Source organism: Coloeus monedula (genome assembly GCF_965178545.1).
Source record: "Coloeus monedula genome assembly, chromosome: 14".
Classification (NCBI taxonomy): domain Eukaryota; kingdom Metazoa; phylum Chordata; class Aves; order Passeriformes; family Corvidae; genus Coloeus; species Coloeus monedula.
In genome coordinates this window covers 15732870-15755768 of record NC_138794.1, presented here as the reverse complement: position 1 = coordinate 15755768, position 22899 = coordinate 15732870, and the positions used below count along the sequence as shown (strand labels likewise).

At 40.9% G+C, this 22899-nt stretch overlaps 1 protein-coding gene across 2 annotated transcripts in view; it reads left to right on the top strand.

Moving 5' to 3' along the window:
• OTUD7A (OTU deubiquitinase 7A) overlaps positions 1–21570 on the top strand; it is a 107705-nt gene extending 86135 nt beyond the window's left edge. The window contains exons 13-17 of one of the 2 annotated variants that reach the window (XM_082290857.1): positions 3146–3273; positions 4810–4959; positions 8462–8576; positions 8808–8892; positions 10660–21570. In XM_082290857.1, the coding sequence (XP_082146983.1) occupies positions 3146–3273; positions 4810–4959; positions 8462–8576; positions 8808–8892; positions 10660–12087 (1906 nt within the window). In that variant the 3' untranslated portion in view covers positions 12088–21570. Of the gene's footprint in view, positions 1–3145; positions 3274–4809; positions 4960–8461; positions 8577–8807; positions 8893–10656 lie in introns of both variants that reach the window. The other variant, XM_082290856.1, reaches the window with a different exon arrangement.
• The last annotated feature ends 1329 nt before the right edge of the window (positions 21571–22899 follow it).

Genomic DNA, 22899 nt, shown 5'->3' with positions numbered 1-22899 from the left:
AGACCATTTAACAAGACTTTGCCCTAAAATGATTTTTATTTGATCTGGTGCCTGTTACAGGAGTGCTATTTCTTGTTAACTGCTCAGTCTATGCAGCAATTATAGGGTGCAGATAGAAATGGTTCATTATAACATATTTATTGATTGTTAGCTGTAGTTTCTAAAGGCTAATACTTCTTTTCATCTGGTCTATTTTCAGTTCCAGTGAAGTACTGAAGCCAAGCACAGCCAAATTGCTGTGCTGATTCAAATATGGAACTCAGAGCATTCACATTCTGTGTTTCCTTTCCTTTAGTCAATTCAAGATACCTTTTTTTCTTGAAGAATGAAAGAGAATGTTCCACTGTGCAATTTCCTGTGTTTGAGTTGAAGCCCACTGCTGACAAACACTGTAAGGAAATCAAAGAAGTTCCTTTCACTGTAAGGAAATCAAAGGAGAGGTTCCTACACCTACAGCGCTGCAGCTGTGGTTTGTGCTGGTTTTCATTTGGGGATTGTTAAGCAGGAAAATAAAGGTGTCAGAAATGGAATGGTAGCAAACTGAGCCATGAACTCAGGTGTCATTCTGATCTCCTGCTTCTGGAAAATCACCAGGTTGAAGAACTTTATCCCTGTTGTTGTTTCAGTGCATCTCTGCTGTCTGAGGGCAACAATCTCTTGCTCTATGTGAATACCAAAACGAGCCCTAAACTCAGAATAGCTGTTAGAGTCTGTTGGACTGAGAATCTGGAGCTGTGTGTGGGGAAGGAAAGCAAGGTAACCATAGGGAGCTGTTAGGAGGAAACTCAAGGACATGAGAACATATCTTGCTCAGAGTTTACAGGCGAGAGAGCAGCAGCCAGCCAGGTGGAACAGCAGGGTAGGTGACTTTCCCTTTCCAGCTTTTTGAAAGAGGCTTTCTTTCATTCCTGGCTGCAGTACAAACTGGATTTTCCATTAAGAGAGGGAGTCTCTTTGGAGTGCTGAGTAGGTGTCTGCTGTGTTTGGACTGGAGTACTAGTGGTCTCACAGGTCAGACTGAGAATTTTATTTCTATTTGTTTTTCTTTTTATTATTAATTTGCTCTTAGAATCGAGGTAATTTATTTAATCAGAGTGTTCTGGTTGAGCAGGGTTCTGCAGTGCAGATTTACATGCTCTTATATAAGTGGATTTCATTATTTAAAGTTAGCTTTACATGAACAGAGGAATTAATTTCCATTTCTTAAATTTTCTTTGCTTCCATGTTTTATTGGCAAAATTATTTTGTCCACAGTTTTCGTGGCCGTGTAGCCAGCATACATAAAGATCCCTGAAAACAAGTGGAATGATTAGTGGATCAAAGGATGTGGCAGGTTGCTATGGATACTTACTAACGATGATTTTTCATTCTCATTAATCTTTAGGAAAATTCATACTGAATCCTCAGCAAGTGGCACTGAAAGAATATTAAATGGGCCACATTAATTACTGGAAGTGATGGTACAAAACTGAACATTGAAAAGGTTTCCCAGAGAAGCTGTGAACTCTTTCTCCTTGGAGGTACCCAAAGGCTGCCTGGACACAATCCAGGGCTTTGAGTGGCCCTGCTGGAGCAGGGGCTGAATAAGGTTCCCCAGAGCTCCGTTACCACCTCAGCTACTCTGATCCTGTGGCAGTGAGCAGTGGAATGTGTAATAGGAATGTGTGCCTATGATCAGAGATAGTGAATCAAGCAACACGGTGATGTGGTATTGAAGAGTAAAAAAAGCCCAGTGGAATTTTGGAGTCTGTGCAGTCAGGCATGGTATCAGCTGATCAAAGGGATAGAGATCCCTCTGAATACAGCTGCATCTGGAATATGCCTTTCACTTCTAGAAACCTCATTAGCTAGGAGATGAGGAATAATTAGAGGATTTGAAGGAAAAAATTAGGACTGATAGGCTGGAAATACCAATGTGAGAAGATAGCTGGAAATCTTTCTGGCATATTGTCTTGCCAATAACATGATTCCCCTGAGTTGCTTTTGGCTGACAGATTACTCTGAGGTGACAGAATGGACTGCAAATGCTGAAAAGCTGTCACAGCCAGCTGTGGAGAAGAGTTCAGTAAGGAATACAGGAAGAAATTGCAAAATGGAGAATTTCGTTTGAACATCAGGAAAAATTTCCTGATGAGTCTGGTTTGCGGGAGGAGGGATCCAGGAAAGGAGAGGTGTCTCACTGCTTGACCAGTGAATGTGTCCTGCGCCAGCCTGCTGGTGATCATTTCCATCCTGCTGTGCTCCTAGGCTGGGATGAAAGATTTTAAAGTGAAGTTCCAGGGGTGGGCTGGATGCTGTCAGATCTGTGAGAGGCTGCTGTGTTTGTCCCACACACTCTGGAGCAGTGTCCAGACGCTTTTGCTCTGTTACTGTTGTTCACATACATGGAAAGTTAACCCCAGTCAGTTCTGGAGGTTCCCTGCACAGCTGGCAGTAAGAGGACAGGTGCTGCCTCCACTTGAGTGTGCCTGTGCCACCTTGCCCATCTTTCTTTATCAGCACTCACAAAAGCTGTGCTCTGAGTCTATTATATTCTTAAGTGGCATTTAGCAGTGAATTACTTTACTTTTGTCTGCTTCCCACAACCCTGCCATTTTTCAGTTTTCTTCCACCTAGTTTGTTTTTGGTTTCCAGGCAGAGGCAAAGCTTTGAAATGTGGTAGTGACATTAATGACATTAAACTGGGAAAACAGAAAGGGGATAATTGAAACCAAAAATTCATTGAAATGTTTATGCAGTCATAGAAGGGCTTCGAAATGTTCAGGTAGAGAAGTGGGGATTTTAACAGATTTATTTTTGCAGTCCATATAAAAGAATGATCTGTTTGGTAGAAAATTGACTTTATAGGTTGGATTTCTAAAGGTGCTGGGCATTTCCATCTCCTGGAAGATTGTGGGGCTGATCTAAAGTATAGTGATGCTAGTTGGAAAACTTCTTTTTTTAAATGCTGCTGTTATTTTATTTACAAAAATGCATTTTCCTTTCCATTTCTTTTTACCTACTTTAGTTATTGAAATACAGGTTTCAAAAAGAGTGGGGATATAAGTGACAGTGAAGAAGAAGCAGCTGCTGGGGTGTGTTGATCCACCAAAGTCTCATGGTTGGTTCAAGCTGGTTCATAAAGTCTCACTGCTGTGTCTTCCAGAGTGGACAATGCAGAAGATCCAGTGTATGAGAGCTTGGAAGAATTCCATGTTTTTGTTTTAGCCCATATATTGAGAAGACCGATTGTTGTAGTAGCAGACACGATGTTACGAGACTCAGGGGGAGAAGGTAAGAGCTTTTATTAGAGACCTCTGCACTGCTGTAAATCGAATCAATTGTAAACTGACACCAGCAAAAGACCCAGCTGTAGCATGCCAGTGTTTATGGCAGAGCTGCTGCCTTCTTCTGAAAGAAAAAAAAAGCACAGAACGATGCTCAATCCATTTCTATTAGATAAAAGTAAAAAATACAGGCTAATTATATAGTCCTGCTGAAAATCTCTTTATCCTAGATATTTGCTATTAACTTAAATAACCACCAAATTACAAACACAATACATTTCTGACTGGTCTAAGTGAACAAAGTTCTAATTTTGCCATGTTATTTTGGTGCCCCTTAAAACTCTGCAGAAATCAATCTAATATGACTTTGAAAAATTGAATTGAAATGTGTGTATCATGGATTTTTGTTTTTAATGACTCCTTTGCAGCTTCTCACTCAAAAGTTTTGAATGTTTTATTCAGTTTGCACATGTGAGTACATAAATGTTAGATCCATATGTGGAGCCAGCTGGACACTGTCTGAGCAGGACTCAGAGGATTAAATTAATCTCACTTTCTACCATGAACTAACAGAATTCTAATTCATGATAGGGTGCTACTTAATTAAGGGGGGATGTTTGGCTGATTAAAGGAGGATGTTAAGCAGGTGACGGAGTTTACAGAAATTTATTTCCACCGGAAAATACTGCATAATTTTAGTTTCCATTGCAAATTATGAACTACAAGTAATGAATGTAGATTATTCTGTCGGTTATTGAAAAACACTCCTCAAAGACAGAGCAGTCATTGGTCACAGCCAGAACAAGGTGTTCATGAGGGGAACTCATCTTGCAAATATTTCAGCAGTAAAGACTCATATTTTTGTAACAAAAGGAGAAATAATTGGTTGGAAGCAAAAACATTGAGAGAATTGTCCTGCCCAAACTTGCTGTTTCCCATAGTTGTATGTATAAACAAGTGTAGAATCTTTCTAAGGAAAATTCTGCCCCTCCAGAGGGAGTATCCCATTCAAATTCTACTTGTCAGATTTTTTGAGTCTTTCTTTATCGTTTATACATGTTTATGCACATTCAGATATATACAGTGTGTGTGATGAAATGTGTGGACTATTAACATGTTTGTAATGTTTCTTATAGAAATCTGTTAATGCAAGGCACAAGCAGAGCATGTTACCAAATGACCTGACAGTATTTACTGGTGATTATTAGAAAATAATTCTTCCTAGAAGCATTACAGGAAGGTACAACTCTGCTTACATGTGTGAGAGTCATCAAGATTTTGTTATAAGATCATAATATCTTTACTAGTAAACAATTAGAGCAAGGAAAATTATGTAAGAAAATTATGTAGGTTTTCCTTATTGTTCTTCATATATTTCCTGACATTTTTGTAATTAAATTTTATCTGTTGTTGTGACTGTTTTGTGCATTGATCCCCACTTTAAGCTGCTCTCCTGGAGCTCTGAAAAAACTGCAGCACAATTGTTTATACAACTCTTGTCTGTTCTTTCACATAGTTACAAAAATCTCCTTTTTCTCTGCAGCATTTGCACCAATACCATTTGGAGGAATTTATTTGCCACTTGAAGTTCTACCAAACAGATGCCATTGCTCACCTCTTGTGCTGGCCTATGATCAGGCCCATTTCTCTGCTCTTGTCTCAATGGAACAAAAAGACCAACAGAGAGAACAAGGTATGCTTTAAACACAGCAGCACTGGCATATATATTGAATACAGGTCACAAAGTACTTTCTTTTACCTGTAGGTGTATTTATCTGTCAGAAAGGATACAGTATTCACTAAATTTCATTGCTGCATGTTTAGGAGTCTGAGTGACCTAATCACAAGACAATGGTACAGTCCATTTCTTCCTAACAACTGGAATAATATCAGCAGACTGACAGAAACCTCATTTATCTGGGGCATATCTGTCTGCCTTCATTACTCCAAGTCTTACAAGAGCAATAATATTACAATAATGTTAAATATCCTTCTTGAGGCTAGCACTGCCTTTCTGTAGGATCTTCCTACACCTGTATTCCCACAGGAGAGGTGCTGGGAGAGAAGCCCCTACCAGATACCAAGCACGGCATCAGAAGCATTAAATACTGACTTTCATGTACAAGTTCATCCAGGTTAATTACAAGGGTCAGTGAATCAAAGTGGTGTTTGTTTTGTGTGACCTGATTGTACCTCTCTTACTGTAGGGCCTCGAATGCACAGGCTTCAGCTGTGTGGAGCAGCAGAGAGCATTTGGCATTTATTCTGGGATGAAGGGAATGCTGTAGCTTTCGCTGTCAGGCTGGTTGCTGTTGGAGACTGCAGCAGTCCAGCAGCAACCACAGCATTGCCATTGTCCTCCACGTGCTGTGACAGGAGGGAGATTGGCACAGGGATGCTCCAGCAGTGCCTGGGGTTTGCACCTTGTCAGCAGAGCAGCTTTGGGACATGGCAAGGGAGAGCCAGTTGTCAAGTGTCAGCAACAACAGCACAGGGGCCACAGCACATGGGCAGCTTTTGAGCTATCAGAATGCAGCTTAGAGCTGCACCTTCTTAAAAGGAGCATCCTGGAGAGCCAGGCCATTTATAACTTGTAGTATTTATGCTCTAACCAAGTGTCAGGAGCAGCCTCTGAAGCTGTCTGCACTACCGCAGGTACATACTCCCATGTTAAAGCAGCTGCTGAGCTCTCTAGTGGAGGAGACAGTATGTCTGTATTTGAGAAATATATGTGGTCAGATAAATACTGATGTGCATGCCTGAAATTCTGCTTTGGCATAGAGTCCTGTATCAGATTATTTTAAACACTACTATAAATAGATATAAAAAGAAAACATGCTAATATCCCCTTGTCTGGAGAGGATTTAAAACAGATTTTGACACTTCTTTTTACCAGCACACAGCCCCTGGCATTCTGATGGGTCACCAGGGGTGGTCTTGTTTTGAAATCCAGTGGCTGATTAAAAACTGGTAAATACTTTTGTATTCATGCAGACTCAACTGATGCAGATGTTTTGTGCCTTTGTTAATGAAAAACACAGACTAAGTCTCAACTGCCCCTAAGATTGCTTCCTTGGCCTTGGAGCTTCACACACTGCTGTGCTCAGTCCGAGTAACACTGTAAGAGGTGTGGCAGTGGTTTTAAACAGCACTGTGTCAGTCTCTGTGTCAGCAATTTGTTGTACTGGCATGTTCAGAAAGAGTTAAAGTGTTGTTCTTTTTAGATGAATTGTGGCACTTGAGGCATGAGGATGAGAGCTTGGAAGTGCTGTGACTTCCTTCACAGCACAGAAGGCAGCACACCCAGCTAGGGAATGGCAGCAAAGTTCTCACTGTGTGATTCAAACTGCGATGGACCAACTAGCGGCTGTTGCTTGTCACTTATCCCGTCTGTTGGAATTAGGGCTGGTAGACGGTTCTTGGAGTAGTGTAGTTCCAGCTAGAGAGCCACTGCCAAGTGGGACCAACACTGACCATAGCTGCAGACCCTGCTGGGTGTCAGGGAGGTGCTGCAGGCTGTGGAGTTTGCTTTAGGAATGAATGGGATGGATCCTGTTGGCAGTCGTGACATAAAAATACTCTTCTGTCAGATACTTGGGGAAATCCTACATTAAACCCCAATAAAACGAGGGCTTACACCAGGGGGTGTTAAAAGTGTATTCGTCACATCTGCTGTACATTTGTGCTGCTCCCGTGCCCCAGGACCTTGCAGTACGCTGTATGCTGAACTGTAGACTCAGACTCCCTGCTTATGCCCCCCGAGTTTCGCTCAGGAGCTCCGATCCCGTGCAGGTTTTGTGTCCATGCCGCTAGCTTTGGGAAGCGGCGCTGGCGGGGCCGGGTTTGCGGTTCAGCCCGGGCAGAGCGCGGCATTTCCTGGCGCGGCCGGCAGGGGGCAGCGCCCGCGGGATTTGAGCCGCTTTGGGCCCTTCTGGGCAGTTCCGCGAGCGGCGACGGCTGAGCCGGGAGCGGCCCCGCCCGCAGCCACGGGGCCACCGAGCCGCTACGGCTGCTGGGGCGGGGGGCAGTGCGGGACCGAAACGCTGTCCCTGCGCTCTCACAGCGGGTGGCTTGCTGGACTGCAGAAAGGGTACGAACGGGTTATAACCTCTAGTGCGGGCAGGTTTCAATAACTGAGTGCCATGATGTTTGGGTGGCTTCTCCAGGTTTCATTGCCCTTGGATTGTCTGGAATGAATACCCAGGGCAAGTCCTGAAGGGTTCTAGTGCAGAAAGGTAAATGCCTTGATTGGCTGTCAGAGGAGCAGCAGTGATCTGCACCACGCCGAGGATCTTACCCAGGCCCTCAATAGCTTTTACTTGTTTTCCTAATCAAATGGAAGCGAGTTGGTGGCTTTAATTAAAGCTGACATTGCTTTTTTTCTTAGTTTCTTGCTGGTGATGAATGATAGACACTCTGTGACATTTGAGTGTGGTCCCTGCGTGCTGAGTATAAAGCAGAGTCATTAAGAGGCAGAGTGCTGAGGTTTGACACAGAGTCATTAGGGCAGAGCCCGAGCAGAGAGGGGAAAGAGCAGAAGAGCAAAACTCTGCTGGGCAGCAATGCTGGGCTGTAAGAGCAGTAATGGCCTTCGCACTGCACTCACTCAGAGGCCTCAAACTGACCTCCTAACCCATATATATATGGTGATCTCTGCCCTTCAATTATGTTAATTCAGTTTGAATCTAAAATCACTGTAGCTGCCTCTTGCTTTGTTTCTTAATGCCGATATCAATATATTTTTATTTCTTTGACAGTACAAAGGTACTAAACTAAAGAGACAAAATAATTAACAAACACATGAATCTTTGACTCTGAGAGATAGGCAGGAATATTACAATTTTTTATTGCTTTCTGCTATTCTAATGGCTCTGTCTCCAGGAAATATTGATTGTGCAGTACAAATGGCCATGTGGCTCTCTCCACAGGTCTCCCCTCCTCCACAGGTGACTATCGTTCACTCCAGGAGCAATCAGTGTATTAACCTCTCCCTCTTCTCTTTCATTGCACAAATACAAAAACAGGCAAATGGAGCCCAGTATAAATCATTTGTGGTGCTCTGGATGAGGCAATTCTGCAGCACACTCAAATTCTGCCCTTCTTGAAGCAGCGAATCTGCTTTTCACAGCTGAGTCTTTTCTTCTTTTTGTCATTTTTGTTCCCTCACCCCAATCCTTGTTTCTTCTCTGCTTCAGCGGTGATCCCCCTGACTGACTCTGAACACAAGTTACTGCCTTTGCACTTTGCGGTCGATCCTGGGAAGGACTGGGAGTGGGGAAAAGATGACAATGATAACACCAGACTGGCCAAGTAAGACCTGTAACTTCAGTGTAACTTCAGTGTTAAGCATACCTGGTTGGAGTACTGGGAGAACTGCTAACAGTGAGGGCTTGGTTCATGTGCTCTGGTTACATGGCAGAAGACATGGGGAGGTCTTCAGCTGACCATCACAATCAGGCTGCTGTTACATCTCTCCCTGTTATGAAGTACTGCTTTTTCTTTCAGGCTTTTTGACTGTTTGTTTTCTTTTTTCATCTTTAGTTTGATTCTGTCTCTTGAGGCAAAGCTTAACCTTCTGCACAGCTACATGAATGTAACCTGGATCCGCATCCCATCTGAGACGCGGGTAAGGTAAACTTCCCCCTTGGTCCCCCAGCATGGCAGATATAAGGCACAGTAGGATAAGCTGCCTGCAAACACCTCAGTGTCCTGGCAGCAGGGACAGTCACTCATGGCTCACTGATGCCAATCAGGCTTACAGATTTATCTGGTTGATTTAATAACACTGTTGCTTGTACAATTTTTGCTGAAATGTGTCTTTTATCTTAATTTTTCTGTTACATATTTCAGTAGTCTGTAGTTTAAAGAAACCTTTTCTCATCATTTTCTCAGAACCTTGTCTTGCTCTCCTGATGCCATTGTTAGGTCACCAATTTCTTTCTGAGAATGCATTTGTACCCATGGACAGCTCCCAGTTCAGAGTGGCTGACAAAAGGCCAGACTGGCACTGAACTGGAGCCTGCCTCTTCCAGAGAGCTGTTTTAGAACCATGCCCAGCTGGCACCAAGTCAGCTACAAATTTCTCTGCAAATTGCATTGAATAGGTGGAGGGGTTGGGCTGGAGCAAAAGGTTGCTAGGAGAGGATGGAGGTAACAGCCTACACAGATGGGGTTTGAACAGAGCAACAGAATGCAAAAGGAGAAAGTATTTTTACAAGCTGCAAAAGGGGAAAAATCCATTTTTCTTCAGTTTCTACAGTAGTAGCTACCACATCAGGAAAAGGAGAGTCAAAATGGTCCTGCAGTTGTAAGTGGTGAGCCCTTGTGAAATCTGGGTTACCTCTCCCTGCTCATATTTGCTCCATGAGCACGGTCAGGTCACTGCAGCACTTTCACCTCTGCTCCATGGGAATAACACCTCTGCTCCCTACTGAGTGTTGGTTCCTGGGAGAGAGGACATGGAAGTACCCAGGGACAGAGGCAGGCAGGTATCTATACGAGAAATATATAAATGTACAGAGCTTAACCCTCCCCGTGTCCTTGTAGTTAGTTGTTTCATATTTATCTCTAGCAGATTTTAGCTTCATGGTGCTTGAAAGCAAGGCTGTTAGCAGGAGTAAATGAACAGAGTCCCATTTTAAATTACCCTAGGATCCATGTTACTGCATTTTCAAGAAAGGTGTTTTATCATGTTACCTAAAATATAAAGTGGAACTCAGACTTGTGACCCATTTTATCTGCATTGCCTTTCCAAGAAATATGAATACGCATCATTGTATTCCTCAGCCTACTTGCTTGAGTCTAATGTCTGATATTTCAGATGAGGTGTTTAGCTCTGGTACATTGTACCTTTGATTTTCATGCTCCAGAGACCTGAATAAATAAAAAGTGAATTTAAATAAGCTGAGTTTTGAACATAATCAATTTTGAAATATTGCTGTACACAGGTTTGTGTGCTGTATCCCACTCACAGCTTTCAGCAGCAGCTCCTTCCTCTTCCATCGCATCCTGCCCAGCTCCTTTCCCACTGGCTGAGGGACAGCCTGCACTGCTGATCCTCCCTGTCCTGGCTCACCAGGGCAGGAGGGGACTCGCTTCCCCCTGTGACTCAGACACTGACTTTCACAGAGCCTCTGAGTGACTGATCTCTATTCTACAAATGTGCCTGAAATGAGCCAAAAGCTACTGTAGGAACAAGCAAAATACATAGTAAGCACAGCCAGAAAAGCTTTATTTAGTGATGAAACCAGTCAAAAATGTCAGTGCATAAATTAAAACATATATTTAAAATCAACATCAAAATCTGTATTGAATTTGGGGTGGGTATTTTTGCAGCAGTTCTTGTATGAAACTGATTTTGCTGTATCTAATTATAATTCCTTTTCCATAGCAGGCCCCTTTGGCTCAACCGGAATCCCCTACAGCTTCAGCTGGAGAAGACGTGCAGTCTCTGGCTGATTCAATGGACTCAGACCGAGATTCCATCTGTAGTAATTCCAATGGCAATAATGGCAAAAACGGTAAAGAAAAAGAAAAGGACAAACAAAGGAAGGATAAAGACAAAACCAGGACGGATTCAGTTGCCAATAAAATAGGAAGCCTCAGTAAAACCCTGGGAATTAAACTGAAAAAGAACATGGGTGGTCTTGGAGGTCTGGTGCATGGGAAGATGAGCAGAGCCAATTCAGGGAATGGAAAAAATGGTGACGCAGTAGAGAAAGTCAAAGAGAAGAAGTCCAAGTCTCGCAAAGGGAGCAAAGAGGAATCTGGACAGTCTGCAAGCACATCTCCATCTGAAAAGACCACTCCATCTCCGACTGACAGAGCCAGCAGCTCCCCCACTGAAAAGGTGAACACTAAACCCTTCTCTGACAAGCAGTCTGACCCATGGAAGTACAGCACGGATGTGAAACTCAGCCTAAATATTTTGAGAGCTGCCATGCAGGGTGAACGAAAGTTTATTTTTGCTGGCCTTCTTTTGACCAGTCACAGGCATCAGTTCCACGAGGAGATGATCGGCTATTACCTGAGCAGTGCCCAGGAGCGCTTCAATGCAGAACAGGAACAGAAAAGAAAGGAAGCTGAGAAAAAGGCTGCACTGAATGGCTCCTCTAGTAGGAAACTGGAGCCAGAAGCATTTTCAAAAGAAAAATTAGAACCATCTCCTCAGGATAGGGCATCACCCGTCTTGCCTCAAAGCCATACAACTCAACTGGTTTTAAAATTTAAAGACCGCACTAGTCCCACTCCTGGGTCCTTTTCTTCCCCTAGTAACGGTGCCAAGAAAAGCGGCCCCATCCCGGTGTCTGCCCACTATAGCCATACCCCACCCGTTCAAAGGCAAAGTGTCATCCATTTGCATGACGTCAACTCCAAGCCATCGAGCTTCCAGGACGATACCTACAAGCCAGTGGTTGGCACCCTGAAAACCTGTGCCACCTACCCTCAGCAGAACAGATCCCTGTCCTCGCAGAGCTACAGCCCCGCGCGGCTGCCCGGGATGCGCACGGTGAACACGGTGGAGTCGCTGAGCTACGCCAGGCCTGCCGAACACAAGTCCCAGACCTACACAAACGGCTTCAACACCGGGGACATCAGAGACTGCTTAGAGTACGCTGATGAGGACGCTCCTCAGACCTGGCTGAACGATAAAAACCAAGGCAGAAGCACAGTTTGCCCAATATATTCCATCCAGCAGAACCGCTGTAAGAAGGAGAACTGTTCCTTCTATGGTCGTCCTGAGACTGAAAATTACTGTTCCTACTGCTACAAAGAGGAGTTAAAGCGCAGGGAGAGGGACAGCAAAGGACACAGGCATTGAGGATTCTTCCGTGACTACTTAGTTTTACCATTTTCTTACTTACAAAGTAAACAGTGTTGGATTGCAGTAAAAGGAATCCTTAAAAAGAGAATAAAGGATTGATGAGTAAATAGTGTCTAGCTCTTCGCTTTTCCGAGGCAATGACGAAATAATAGGATTAATTTATCATAAAAAAATATTCTTTTCCATTTTGTCAGTGTCTTTTTTACATATACTGGTAAGCTGAAGGGTTGTTTACTCCTTTGTCAGTGCTGTGTATATGTTTGGTCAAAAATTTACTAATGGTGCCTGAATTTACACTGACATCACTCAGGTAGTAGAATGATAGGGGAAAGTCATACTAGTGAAGATGTGGTGTTATAGTAGGGTAGCATCTGCCTTGCAGACATTTGAAATGATATAGCTATTATTGAGAGTATTTTTTCCTCAGTAAAACCTAAATTTTTCATAGCCTTTTTTTTCAGGAGGGTAGTGATTTTGCATACTGAACATTTTTAACATGGCAGCATATTGCATTGTTACTAATGTTTGTACTTATTTCAGTCTGAAATGGAATGTTTCTGGAAAAATGGGAGTGAAAGGTCTGAATTCATGAGGGCTGTAGCTCTCCCTAACTTTAAGTTCTGACCAATTATTTCTAAATTTTTATTTTAAAAAAAATAGATTTGAGTCAGTTTTATTTGCACTAAGTTTTAAAACAGGTTTTATAAGAAAATTCATAATGACTTCGTGTCCCCAAGCCCCTCACACAGTATAGTTTTGTGCACCTGAATTTCAGAGGTATTTTTGTTGCTGTTAAACTGCAGAGAAATATTAAAATAAAAGTATTAAAAAATTATTAGATATGAAAAATTTGATGACAAGCTAGGAAATTTAGGATCATTTTAGATCTGAGCTGCTTGCCAAAACAAATGTAATGCATTAGTTTATTCCCTTAGCTAGTGCACAAATCTAATAATTATTTGCATATTCCTTCTCGACATTATTGAGTGGTAATTATTGCAAATGTAACTACTTGAGCCTTATCTTGAAGACTGTTGGCTCCACCTCTTTTCAAGTCGTCTACTAGAGTGAGTCATCTCCCCGCAGGAGGTTCCCAGATGGCTGTAAAATACCTCGAGCAGGAATGGCAGCTCCTAGCACAGATTTGCACAAGTCTGAGATCCAAATATTTACGTAAGTGTTTGCAATACTTTTGAAAATAAAACTTTGCTCACAGAAACATTTCTGCAAAGCAGACACCACAGATACTGTTGAAGTAGATGGATGACATGAGGAAGTTTTCTGGGACACAGGACTGGGTTTGCACCCCTCCACCATCAGCTGGCAGAATGTAGTAACAGGAGCTCTTTGGTGGTGTTAGGCTTGTGAACACTGGCTCATTTTAAGAGCTAATTTTGCAGAACAGGTAAAGTACTGCCTTCATGACTGCTGATTCTGCCACCTCAACGTGCAGAACAGGAGTTCTGCCTTCCTCATTAAGGAATAACACTTTTCTGGCCCACACAGGAAAGATTCTTTGCCAAAGAGTCTTTGTTTCTGATTATTTTTCTGCTGCAGCCCAATTTTAATTTTTGACATGGGTGGCACCATTTCACTTGCATACAGTTAATCCTAATTAACCCTGAAACCAAGCCTAAAGTCGCCTGTGAAAAAAGATGCACAAGATTCTGCTGCCATGTCCTGGCTTTCAGAAGAAGCACATGAGCTTTTTCCAGTGTTCCAAATTGGTAGAACTGAGCGCATACTTAAAATTGACCATATTTTTAGGTTTTCTGCTGAATGGGAGGTTTCAAAATAAGTCCATTGGCCACTTCTTATAAAAAGTTAGGATCTTTGCCATGTTAGCTGTTCCATGAATCCAGACCTGTACTTCATATTCCTTGCTGTATACTGAGCATGCACTGAATCTTACTGAACTTGCATTCCTTCATAAAAGGGAAATACTGGTGTGTATTAAAGCTCCATGTGACTTCTGTCCTTAAGGTAAGCATCTTCCAAATCCCGTGTCTCCTGTTGCATACACTGGTAAGCAGTGTCCTGTTTTGCTTTGCTGTTGTGATTATTACATTTGAGTTCTAATTGTCAAAGAAAACTGGGACTGCAAATTGTGCTAAAACAAGCCAGACTATGTTAAAAGACATTAAATATACTTGATTGTATTTGCTGCTGAAACTGCGAAAACTGGCGGGATAAAACTTCCAAGAAAAACAGAAATATTTAAGAATTCTTAGGGCATCAGAGTAGCAGTAGTGTGTGATACTCTGAGAATCATTTCTGTGTAAAGTTGTGCTTAAGAAATAATTACATTAACAACAAACCACACCAGCCCATATATTTAAGTAAGTTACATCCTTTCTGAATGAGGAAAAAAGCAGTACATATGTAAAAATAAGCAATTACCATGAGATTTTGTTGTTTCCCATTTTCATAGGATTTGTTTCTCAGCATTGCTCACTTTAAAATACCTGTTGTATGAAATACTGACAGAACACTTTTTAGTTGCGCCTATTTCCTTAAAATCTTTTTGTTGGGATATCTTTGAATAATTTTCTAATTGCTGTTTTCTTTTAGAGTTTTCTTCAAACATTCCATGATTCTGTTGTCCCTTGAAAGGAAGTTGCAGGCCTACAATGCAATTTGGCAGTTAAAATCTTCACCTCTTTTCCTAGTAGTTGTCCTTTTTTTCTGGATAAGTAATACTGGGGGGTGGGGAGGTTTCACCTTTCTATTTCTGGGCCATTTCTGGCAGTTGTGCCATAGCTGGCATTAAAGAGACCAAACATGCAGAAACTGTGTCCCCTCCTGAAGAAGTGTTGTTCCATTAAAAGAAGGCTGTAGCTATAAAAGAAAATTTTCTACCTATATTTTTAGAGAGAATTCCCAACTGCTCATGAGTTGCATTCACCAGCACTGAAAGAAATTGTGTCATTCCTTAGCTATATGTTAGAGGTAATTACCTTCATATGTATTCTTCTGTTTACTACATGCTACCCTCTGAGTGCTCTTTTGGGTTATTTTTCCTGACAATTGGAAGTGTATGCAGTCCACAGGCCAGCAGCTTGCCCTGTGCCTGACCTGCCCTCTCTACACCCTCCAGAGCTGAAGAGTTCCCACGTAGTCCCAGAAGTACAGAAATCAGCTTTGCACTGGGGGGACCCTACTCATTGCTTCTGTTAGCTCGAGTGGCTGCAATGCACACACCCATTTTTGCATTTGTATGTGCTTTTTTCCCATCTCTCCTAGATAGTGATTCAACATTTATCACTGTAGTCCAGATTTCAGCAGTACAGACTAAATACTAGGTAGGCTACACCTTCCCAGAATAGATCCAAAATCACCAGGAGATATTTAAGTTGGGGGAAACTGGAATTCTTTTAAAGTGTGAATGTGCAATTTTTCTAATTTAAAAAAGGCTTGAACCTATTATGCTTTTTTTTTCTTTGTTCTAAACTCTGATGCAAAGGTCTGTTTGTAACAGAGAATGCCTGTGATACGTAATGGGTTTCAGTCATGCTTTATATTAAAGTTCCATTTAAAATGCTTTATAAAGAGTTAATAAACCACTGTTAGAGTTTACAAATATATTTTCAGAGGTAGGTATCAATTATAGCATATGGCTAACGAGCAGCTCGTTCAGAAGAAGGTTTTGTAGATTATCAAAAGTAACTTCAGATTTTGGGTTTTAAAACAGTTGGTGAACTTTTTGTTCTATAAATGCAATGGCAATATTGTCCCAGCTTTCTTTAGCAATTAGCTGCTTCTTCCTAAGTCAAAGGTAACATTAGGAGCATCAGTAAAAGAAAGATGCTGTACTTGAAAAGTTTTGTGTTGCTTGTGTCTTAAGAAGTCTAAGCAGGCCAAGTGGAGCCTTCAGTTGTCTTTGTGGAGCTGTGAGCTGAGGTGTGAGCAGTGGTGCCTGGCCCGGAAAGCGCTGGGGACACGCTGCACAGGCCCTGTGTGACACCTGGCTGCTGTGTCCACTCCTCGCACAGAGGCACATTCAGGGTCAGCTACTTCTTGGGTGATGAATGTGTAGATAGCAAAAATGCACAGCACAGATCTGACAAAATACTGCCCTCCACCTCCCCGATTCTGAAACAGCTACACTGGTGCTCTCCTTTGCCAATGTGAATGGTCTCCCTGACAGCAAGGAGACTGCTTATCTTCAGAAACGTTCAGCAAGTGTTAAGGAAAAGATTAAATGTTTTTGATCAAGGCCTGAGCCTTCGGCAGTGTCTGTTCCGCACAGGCTGCCTGACGTTACTCTTTCAAGGAGAGAATTGATGAGAATTTTGCTTGAGGAGTAGAGGGAAGCCTTAGGCCTCTTTGGGCTACATTTGCTGTCTTCTGTAATGTGTGGACAGAATCCTATTAGTACTGGGGGCCTTAAATCAGGTGCTTCGTTGACATTTAAAATATTGCAAACTGGGCACAAAAGTAAAGTACAAGCTAGTGAAGGGGGTAAGGTCTTCATAACACTGTGAGTGTTTTGCACAGGTGGAAACCCATATGTTAATAGAAACCATGATAATCTCAGATAAACATAGGTACAGAGAAGCAAAATAACTGATGCTGATTGTAGATGGCTTTTCATCTTAGTGTATTTTAAGTGTCTGTCAGTGTATGTGAAGAGTATTTGTTTTAGAGAATGGCAGCTTACGTGGAGGATCACCAAACTATAGCATAGAAATGAAATTATTTCAGTAACAGACACTAATACCTATTTTAATTTGCACATGGATTTCCAGTGTATATGACTAAAATATTATATTGTTAAAAACGAGAGAAAAACAACACAAAGGTGTTTGTAAGTATGTTCTATTTGTAGACTTAAGGCTGTATTATGTTGGAATTTTACAAGCCAAGTTTAAATTGTAATATAGAAATTATTTTTATATTATTTTCAAAATATGCTACAGAGCAATATTTTGCGCCTTTATTATAAACAGGGTCATCATTTTAAGTAGGTTACTTTCAGAAATGCTGGTAGAAATTAACCATGAAAAGAAAGCTTTGTAAATGTACTTGTTGTTTCTAACTGCTCTGTCTGTTGTGCACATCTGTATCTAATGTGAGTTGAATATACAATTTTTTTTTAAATTGAAGAGCTTTAAATTTTTCTTTAGATATTTTGGTACAACACTGTTCCTCTCTATTTAATTCTTCTCTTCCAGTCCTTGCCAATAGCCACTTTTATAAGCAGCTTCTGAATAAACATTCATCTGGAAAATATCCTTACCAAATGAAACATTTCTGCACAGATATTAATTGACTTGGGACATTCTTAATATACACCCTGAACCCATTGGAGTAGGATTGGTTTGCTTTTTTTTTTTTTTTTAAAAAAAAAGAGAATCAGCTATTTATTATTCATTCAGAATGAAAATCGAGAATGAATAACCCATGCAATCATTTAGCATCTAGGGGAAAAAAGTCACTCTAGATCATAGAAATGTCATCCCTAATTGCTAGATACATCCTCTTTAATATGTATCAAATATGCATTAGCTTCTTGCAGATTGAAGTGTTCAGATTTTATTTCTTCATAGTTCTTTGTACTGTACATATCAATTACTGATGAACTGTGCAAAAAAAGGGCATCACAAACTAATGCATATGTTAAATTAGAAGTCTGTGTATTTTTTAAAATTCCCTAACTTTTGTGGTTTAGTTTGTTGGGATTTGTTTGTTTGTTTAAGAATTACTATTAAGGTATGTACTGCAACCAGAATTTTCAAATCTGGATGCCTAATGATCGTGCATCTGGGCTTCTCCTGATCAATAGGCTGGTTTTAAGGTGTACTGAGCATCAATTTCTGTGAGAAGAAAATCTCCCTCTTCAGAAAATCAAGTGAATGTTATTCTAATGCATATTCAGGTCTTTTCTTTATTAACACTCTACACTTCAGTTAATGGAATTTATATTTTATCTTTAGTGATTTTCCATGTGTGAACAAATAATTGGGCTTATTCATAAAGTTATTATTTGAGTATGGAGAGACTTGCCTCATACCAAAACACCATATAATTGTTTAACTGTTGCATTCTTAATGGAGTTCTTGTATTCCCCTGTTGGGGTGGAGAAATAAGACCTTATTTTTTCCTTGGGTATCATGATCCTGTTATTTTGTCTGGTTGGGTTTTTCCTCCCAAGTGAATATGCTGTTCTGGTTGCTGGTTTCTCTCCCATTACCTGAATGCCTGTACTGTACCAAGAGAATTGAAATGGCTGATGCACATTTGCACTGTGGAACAGGCCATGTGGGTAAAAGCCACCGTGTTCCAAACAGCCTTAAAATTACGACTCTCTGGGGACTGAGAGTCACTTAACTGGATGCAGCCTCTGTCCTACTTCCTCATTTAACCATGACTGTAGGACACTCAAGCCTGCTGTAGTCTGTGTGTCTCTAGACATATTCATCTAAATACCCTGTAATCTTAACAGAAAATTTTCTTTTAAAAATTTTGACTCTGATAAGTGTTAGTGTCACTGTCAGGAAACCTTAGTCAAAAGAGGAGATGGAGTAAAGAGAGATAATCGTAGCTAGTGGAGTAACCAGGGCGCCAAAATACTAAAGGGAGGGAAAATAATTAACATGGATCAAAACCTATTTCCTGTCAAGACTGTAAGTTTGGAAAAATTTCCTGTATTCTGGGAAAACAGAGAAATGTTTTTGCCATTCATCTCTGCATCTAATGTAGCCTCTTACTTTGTTGCAGAGGTTTTCTATTCGGGAGTAAGGGAGAAAAGGAACTTCTCTTCCCTTAAAGCAAATTCTATTGGAAGAATCATCTGAGATTGCAAAAATATGATCCAGTGTTGGAACTAAACAGTGCCTAGCTCCCATGTGCATTGTGTACTTCATTTTGCCCCTTCCAAACACGATTTCTTTAGAAAGAGAAGGAGAGGGAAGTTTAAAGATTAAGCTTGTATGTTAATTATGCAGTTCTTCCTTTTTTCACATGTGGAATCTATATAAACATGAACATGGAATTACACTGGAGTTGCACTTCCCCTGCTGAAAGGTAAAAGCCACCTTTGAAGGTAAATTCCATGTAATTGCTTTGCCACAGAGTACAATTAGAACCCCTTGGGACAGAAGCCTGACAGCACGTCAGGAGCCTGAGAGCCATGGCCACCATAGCTGAAACAGCAGCTCTTGGTCATTCTTGCTTTTATCACAGACGCAGTTCATTCTGGCCCATGGTGTCTGAACAGTATCTTTGTAGTAAAGATGAAGTGGAATGCTGCCTTGTTGCCATTTGCTTCCAGGTTTGAGTAACGCAAAGCCTCTTGCCCATGCTTTTGGTTAAAATGTGCAGGAGATGCAGCAGCAGAATGTGGTATCTCAGGCTCAGAGAATGCCCATCTCCTTTAAATGGCCTTTGCAATCAGGTATGAATTGAAATACAGCCATGTGGGTGTGACAGAAGCACTCTCATCTCAACTTTGCAAATTGTGTGCACTTTTAATACTAACAAAAATTAGGCAATGGTTTTATTGTTTATTTTCTTAAGATCCTGAGTACTGTAAATACAGTCTTCGTATAGTGCACAGTGTGTGTACAGTACAGAAATGCTTTTCCCTCGGAGCCGCTCGGAGAGCTTTGCATGCACATGGTGCCCAACTCTGCCCACTCACCATAACCAAGGAGAACAAACAGGATTTAGGCCAAGACTAAATAATGGATGAAATTAGCCACATAGACCTAAACAGCTGTGAGTTCCCAACCCTGGTGTTGTAGGCCAGCTTTGTATAAAACTCCATCCCAATGATTGAGATTAGGTTTGTGCTCCTTCCTGGGGAGGAGTAATTACTTCTGTGTCTTTTCCAAGCCCATTGCTCTTAGTCTCTAACTCCTGTGTTTGTAAAGTTCCAGCTTAGCATGATTCAGCTAGGAAGCAGTTTTTAAAATCTGCATAGAGCTCTTGTTTTCTTTTTGGAATCCATCTCGAGTTTTACTTTGCATTCAATTTTAAGACATAAAATATTGTTATGAACTTTTCACAATGCCTTGAAGTTGTCTCTTGTGGGGCTGAAAGACTTTGTTCTCCTTGGGAGGCCTTGTTCTTCCTCGTTGATTCTTGTGACTAACATTTTTGTATGGAAAAAGCTGAATGAACCATTGAAAGTATCACTGCTGTTTACATGAATTCTGCTATTTGGTACACTTTGTGTTGTTAAAACCCAATGCCTCTCAGACATGGGCAAAGCTTGAAGGACAGTCTGAAGTATTGTATACAAAAGGTATATGTAGTTAATTCATCATAACTCTACTGTTGCTATTGTACAATATGCCCCCCCAAATTGTTTGTACATCTTCTTTCCTATTGCTAACATTTTTTTTTGTCTTCTCCTTTCTTAAACAAATTCTACAACTCTTTGTCCTTAAAGACTGTGATAGATTTTCCAATAAAGATTTGGCTTTCTCAGTTCAGGTTGCATATAGGAGTGGCTTGTCCCCCAAAACAAGAACTAAAGTAACACAGGTATCACACCCTTGGCTTAGAGAAGTTTATTTACTCATTAACTGAGAGTCGCTGTTCAATTATAACCAAAGCTAATTATATAAAGTTTAAAATATCAAGACTGGTAATGTGACTCTATCTAATAACTTGGTAAACTCAGCATTTTTAACCCATAGAAATGTACAATAAATGTATTTGTACTTGAAGTCTGTATTTCAAAGAAAGAAAGTAGTTGGCTCTCACTGGGGCTTAAGAAAATGTTAGTAAGGAATAAGTAAGTCTCATTGATTTTGGTTGGCTGAGAATTCAACTTCTTCGTAGTCTTACCACCCTTCTCATTTTTCAGTCTGAGTTTCTTGTTGCCTTCTATAAGTTTATACACTTTTAGTAAATATTGATTTAGGCTTTCAATAAACTATGTAATAGAAACTACAGAAATTTATTTAAAGCTGAAATTATTTTTCAGGTTTCTTGTTTGACCATTTTCAGGCAAAAAGGAATTAATTTATCTTTTCCCATTTCCCCTCCCTATTCATAATTTCAAAACACAATTGGTTGCAGTCACTTTTGTCTGCAAAAGAAAACAGTTGATAATTTTTAAGCTGACTGCCATATTATTTAAATCCACTGTTCAAAAGAAACAGGAGCATTAATTAACATTAAAGAATAACGAACATTTCTTGTTGTGAAAAGTGTGAGTTCTTGAGAGCCTTTTCTACATGCAGTTTTCATTCAAATTCAATTTACATGTCATTTTTAATCAGATCCATACTTTGACAAAGATGTGTAAGAGCTGTTTTTAGCAGTTGGATTGTTACTTTGTAAAGTATTAAAGCACTAAACCAATTTTTGCAATAGGTAGTAAAACTTGCTTTTGTTTTGAAAAACTTCCAGTTATAATTGTCGCACTTTTTATAGCAGAACTGTATTTAATTTCTTTCTTTTATGAAAGATTACTCAAAGTAACTGATAGCTCTGTAATCTGTGTGAACTGGCTTCTCCATTATTTGAATCTGAGAGAAGCTGCAATGCCTATTCAATAAAATTAACTTATTTCTAAAGTACCTGTTTGCTTGAATTCTTGTTTGTGCTTTCTGTGTGCTCTCTCAGGGTGATGCTGGACAGACCCTGAAGCCCAGGGAAGAAGCAGGGACAAAGATAAGGGGCTGCTGCAAACCTGGGGGAGGGGGCAGTTGGCTCAGCACAACCTTATGTGCTGCTGCCATAAAGTGCATTTAAATAAAAAATTTAATCCCTTTCCCAAAACTCCACCTAACTTGGTGGAGTTTTGGGAAACTTGCTGAAATCAAGCTGTTTGTAACTGTTACCTCAGAGGAAACAAAACGAAAGTAGTTCAAGCAGCCTAACATTGCTATAAACCTCAGATCAAGAGCAAGTACAAATCCTGTGGGAAAGATTTAATTTCTCTTACCTGTTGTAGAGGCTGATTCTCCCTTGTCTAATTTCAGTGTACATCAGAAATGGTGACAATGGAATTGCACCGCTGAAAAGCATCTGAATCACAGTTACCCAGAGCAGGGACACACTGGAAATGGAGAGGGCATTGCAGGGGCTGCCCCTTGAGGGCAGTAATTGCAGGAAAAAGGCCAGGGATAGCTTGAGTGAAGAACTTAGAGGGGCAAAAGGATCCTGAAATGGAAGTAGAAGCTGTGGCTGACATGCCAGCCATGTGCCTCCTAGGAGGGATGATGAAGGCCTCTTCAAGGAGAAGGACTTAGAGGGCTACAGTGGGACCTGATAATAATGGTTTATAGGACTGCTAAAAAGCTAATCAAAACTCAGCACTAAAAAGTGCTGTGAATCTAAGACAAAAAAAAAAAAGAACAAAAATATTATTATTATTGTTCCTGTAACTATAGTATTTGCCCAAATGTTTAGCTATTTGCAGCGTAGGAGAAATCTGTTTGCTGAAGCAAAGGCCAAGGCAGTTACCTGAGCTCCCTGAGCTGGTTCTCCTAAATCCTAAAGGATTCCTGCCCTCCCTCTGCTGTGCCCCATTTGATGCTTGCAAAATACTGTCTTTCTGCACAGAAAAATGTTAAGTCAGTGTGTTCGCTCAAGAAGGTCACAGAACCATCTGAACAGAAAAGCCATATGTCTCAGTGCTGTCCAGAACGATGCTGAATTTACTTTCTTCATTCTACAGGACTTCAGGATGCCTGCAAAGGCTGAAAACTGTTGGAGTGACTGGAATGAAAGGATGGCAGACCCAAGCATCCACACCTCTTCCAAAAGATTCAACAGCCTGTAAGTCGTGGTATGGTCAAGTTTCTTTGAAATGTGACAGACCTCATCTGCCAATTATGATAAAAAACTTAG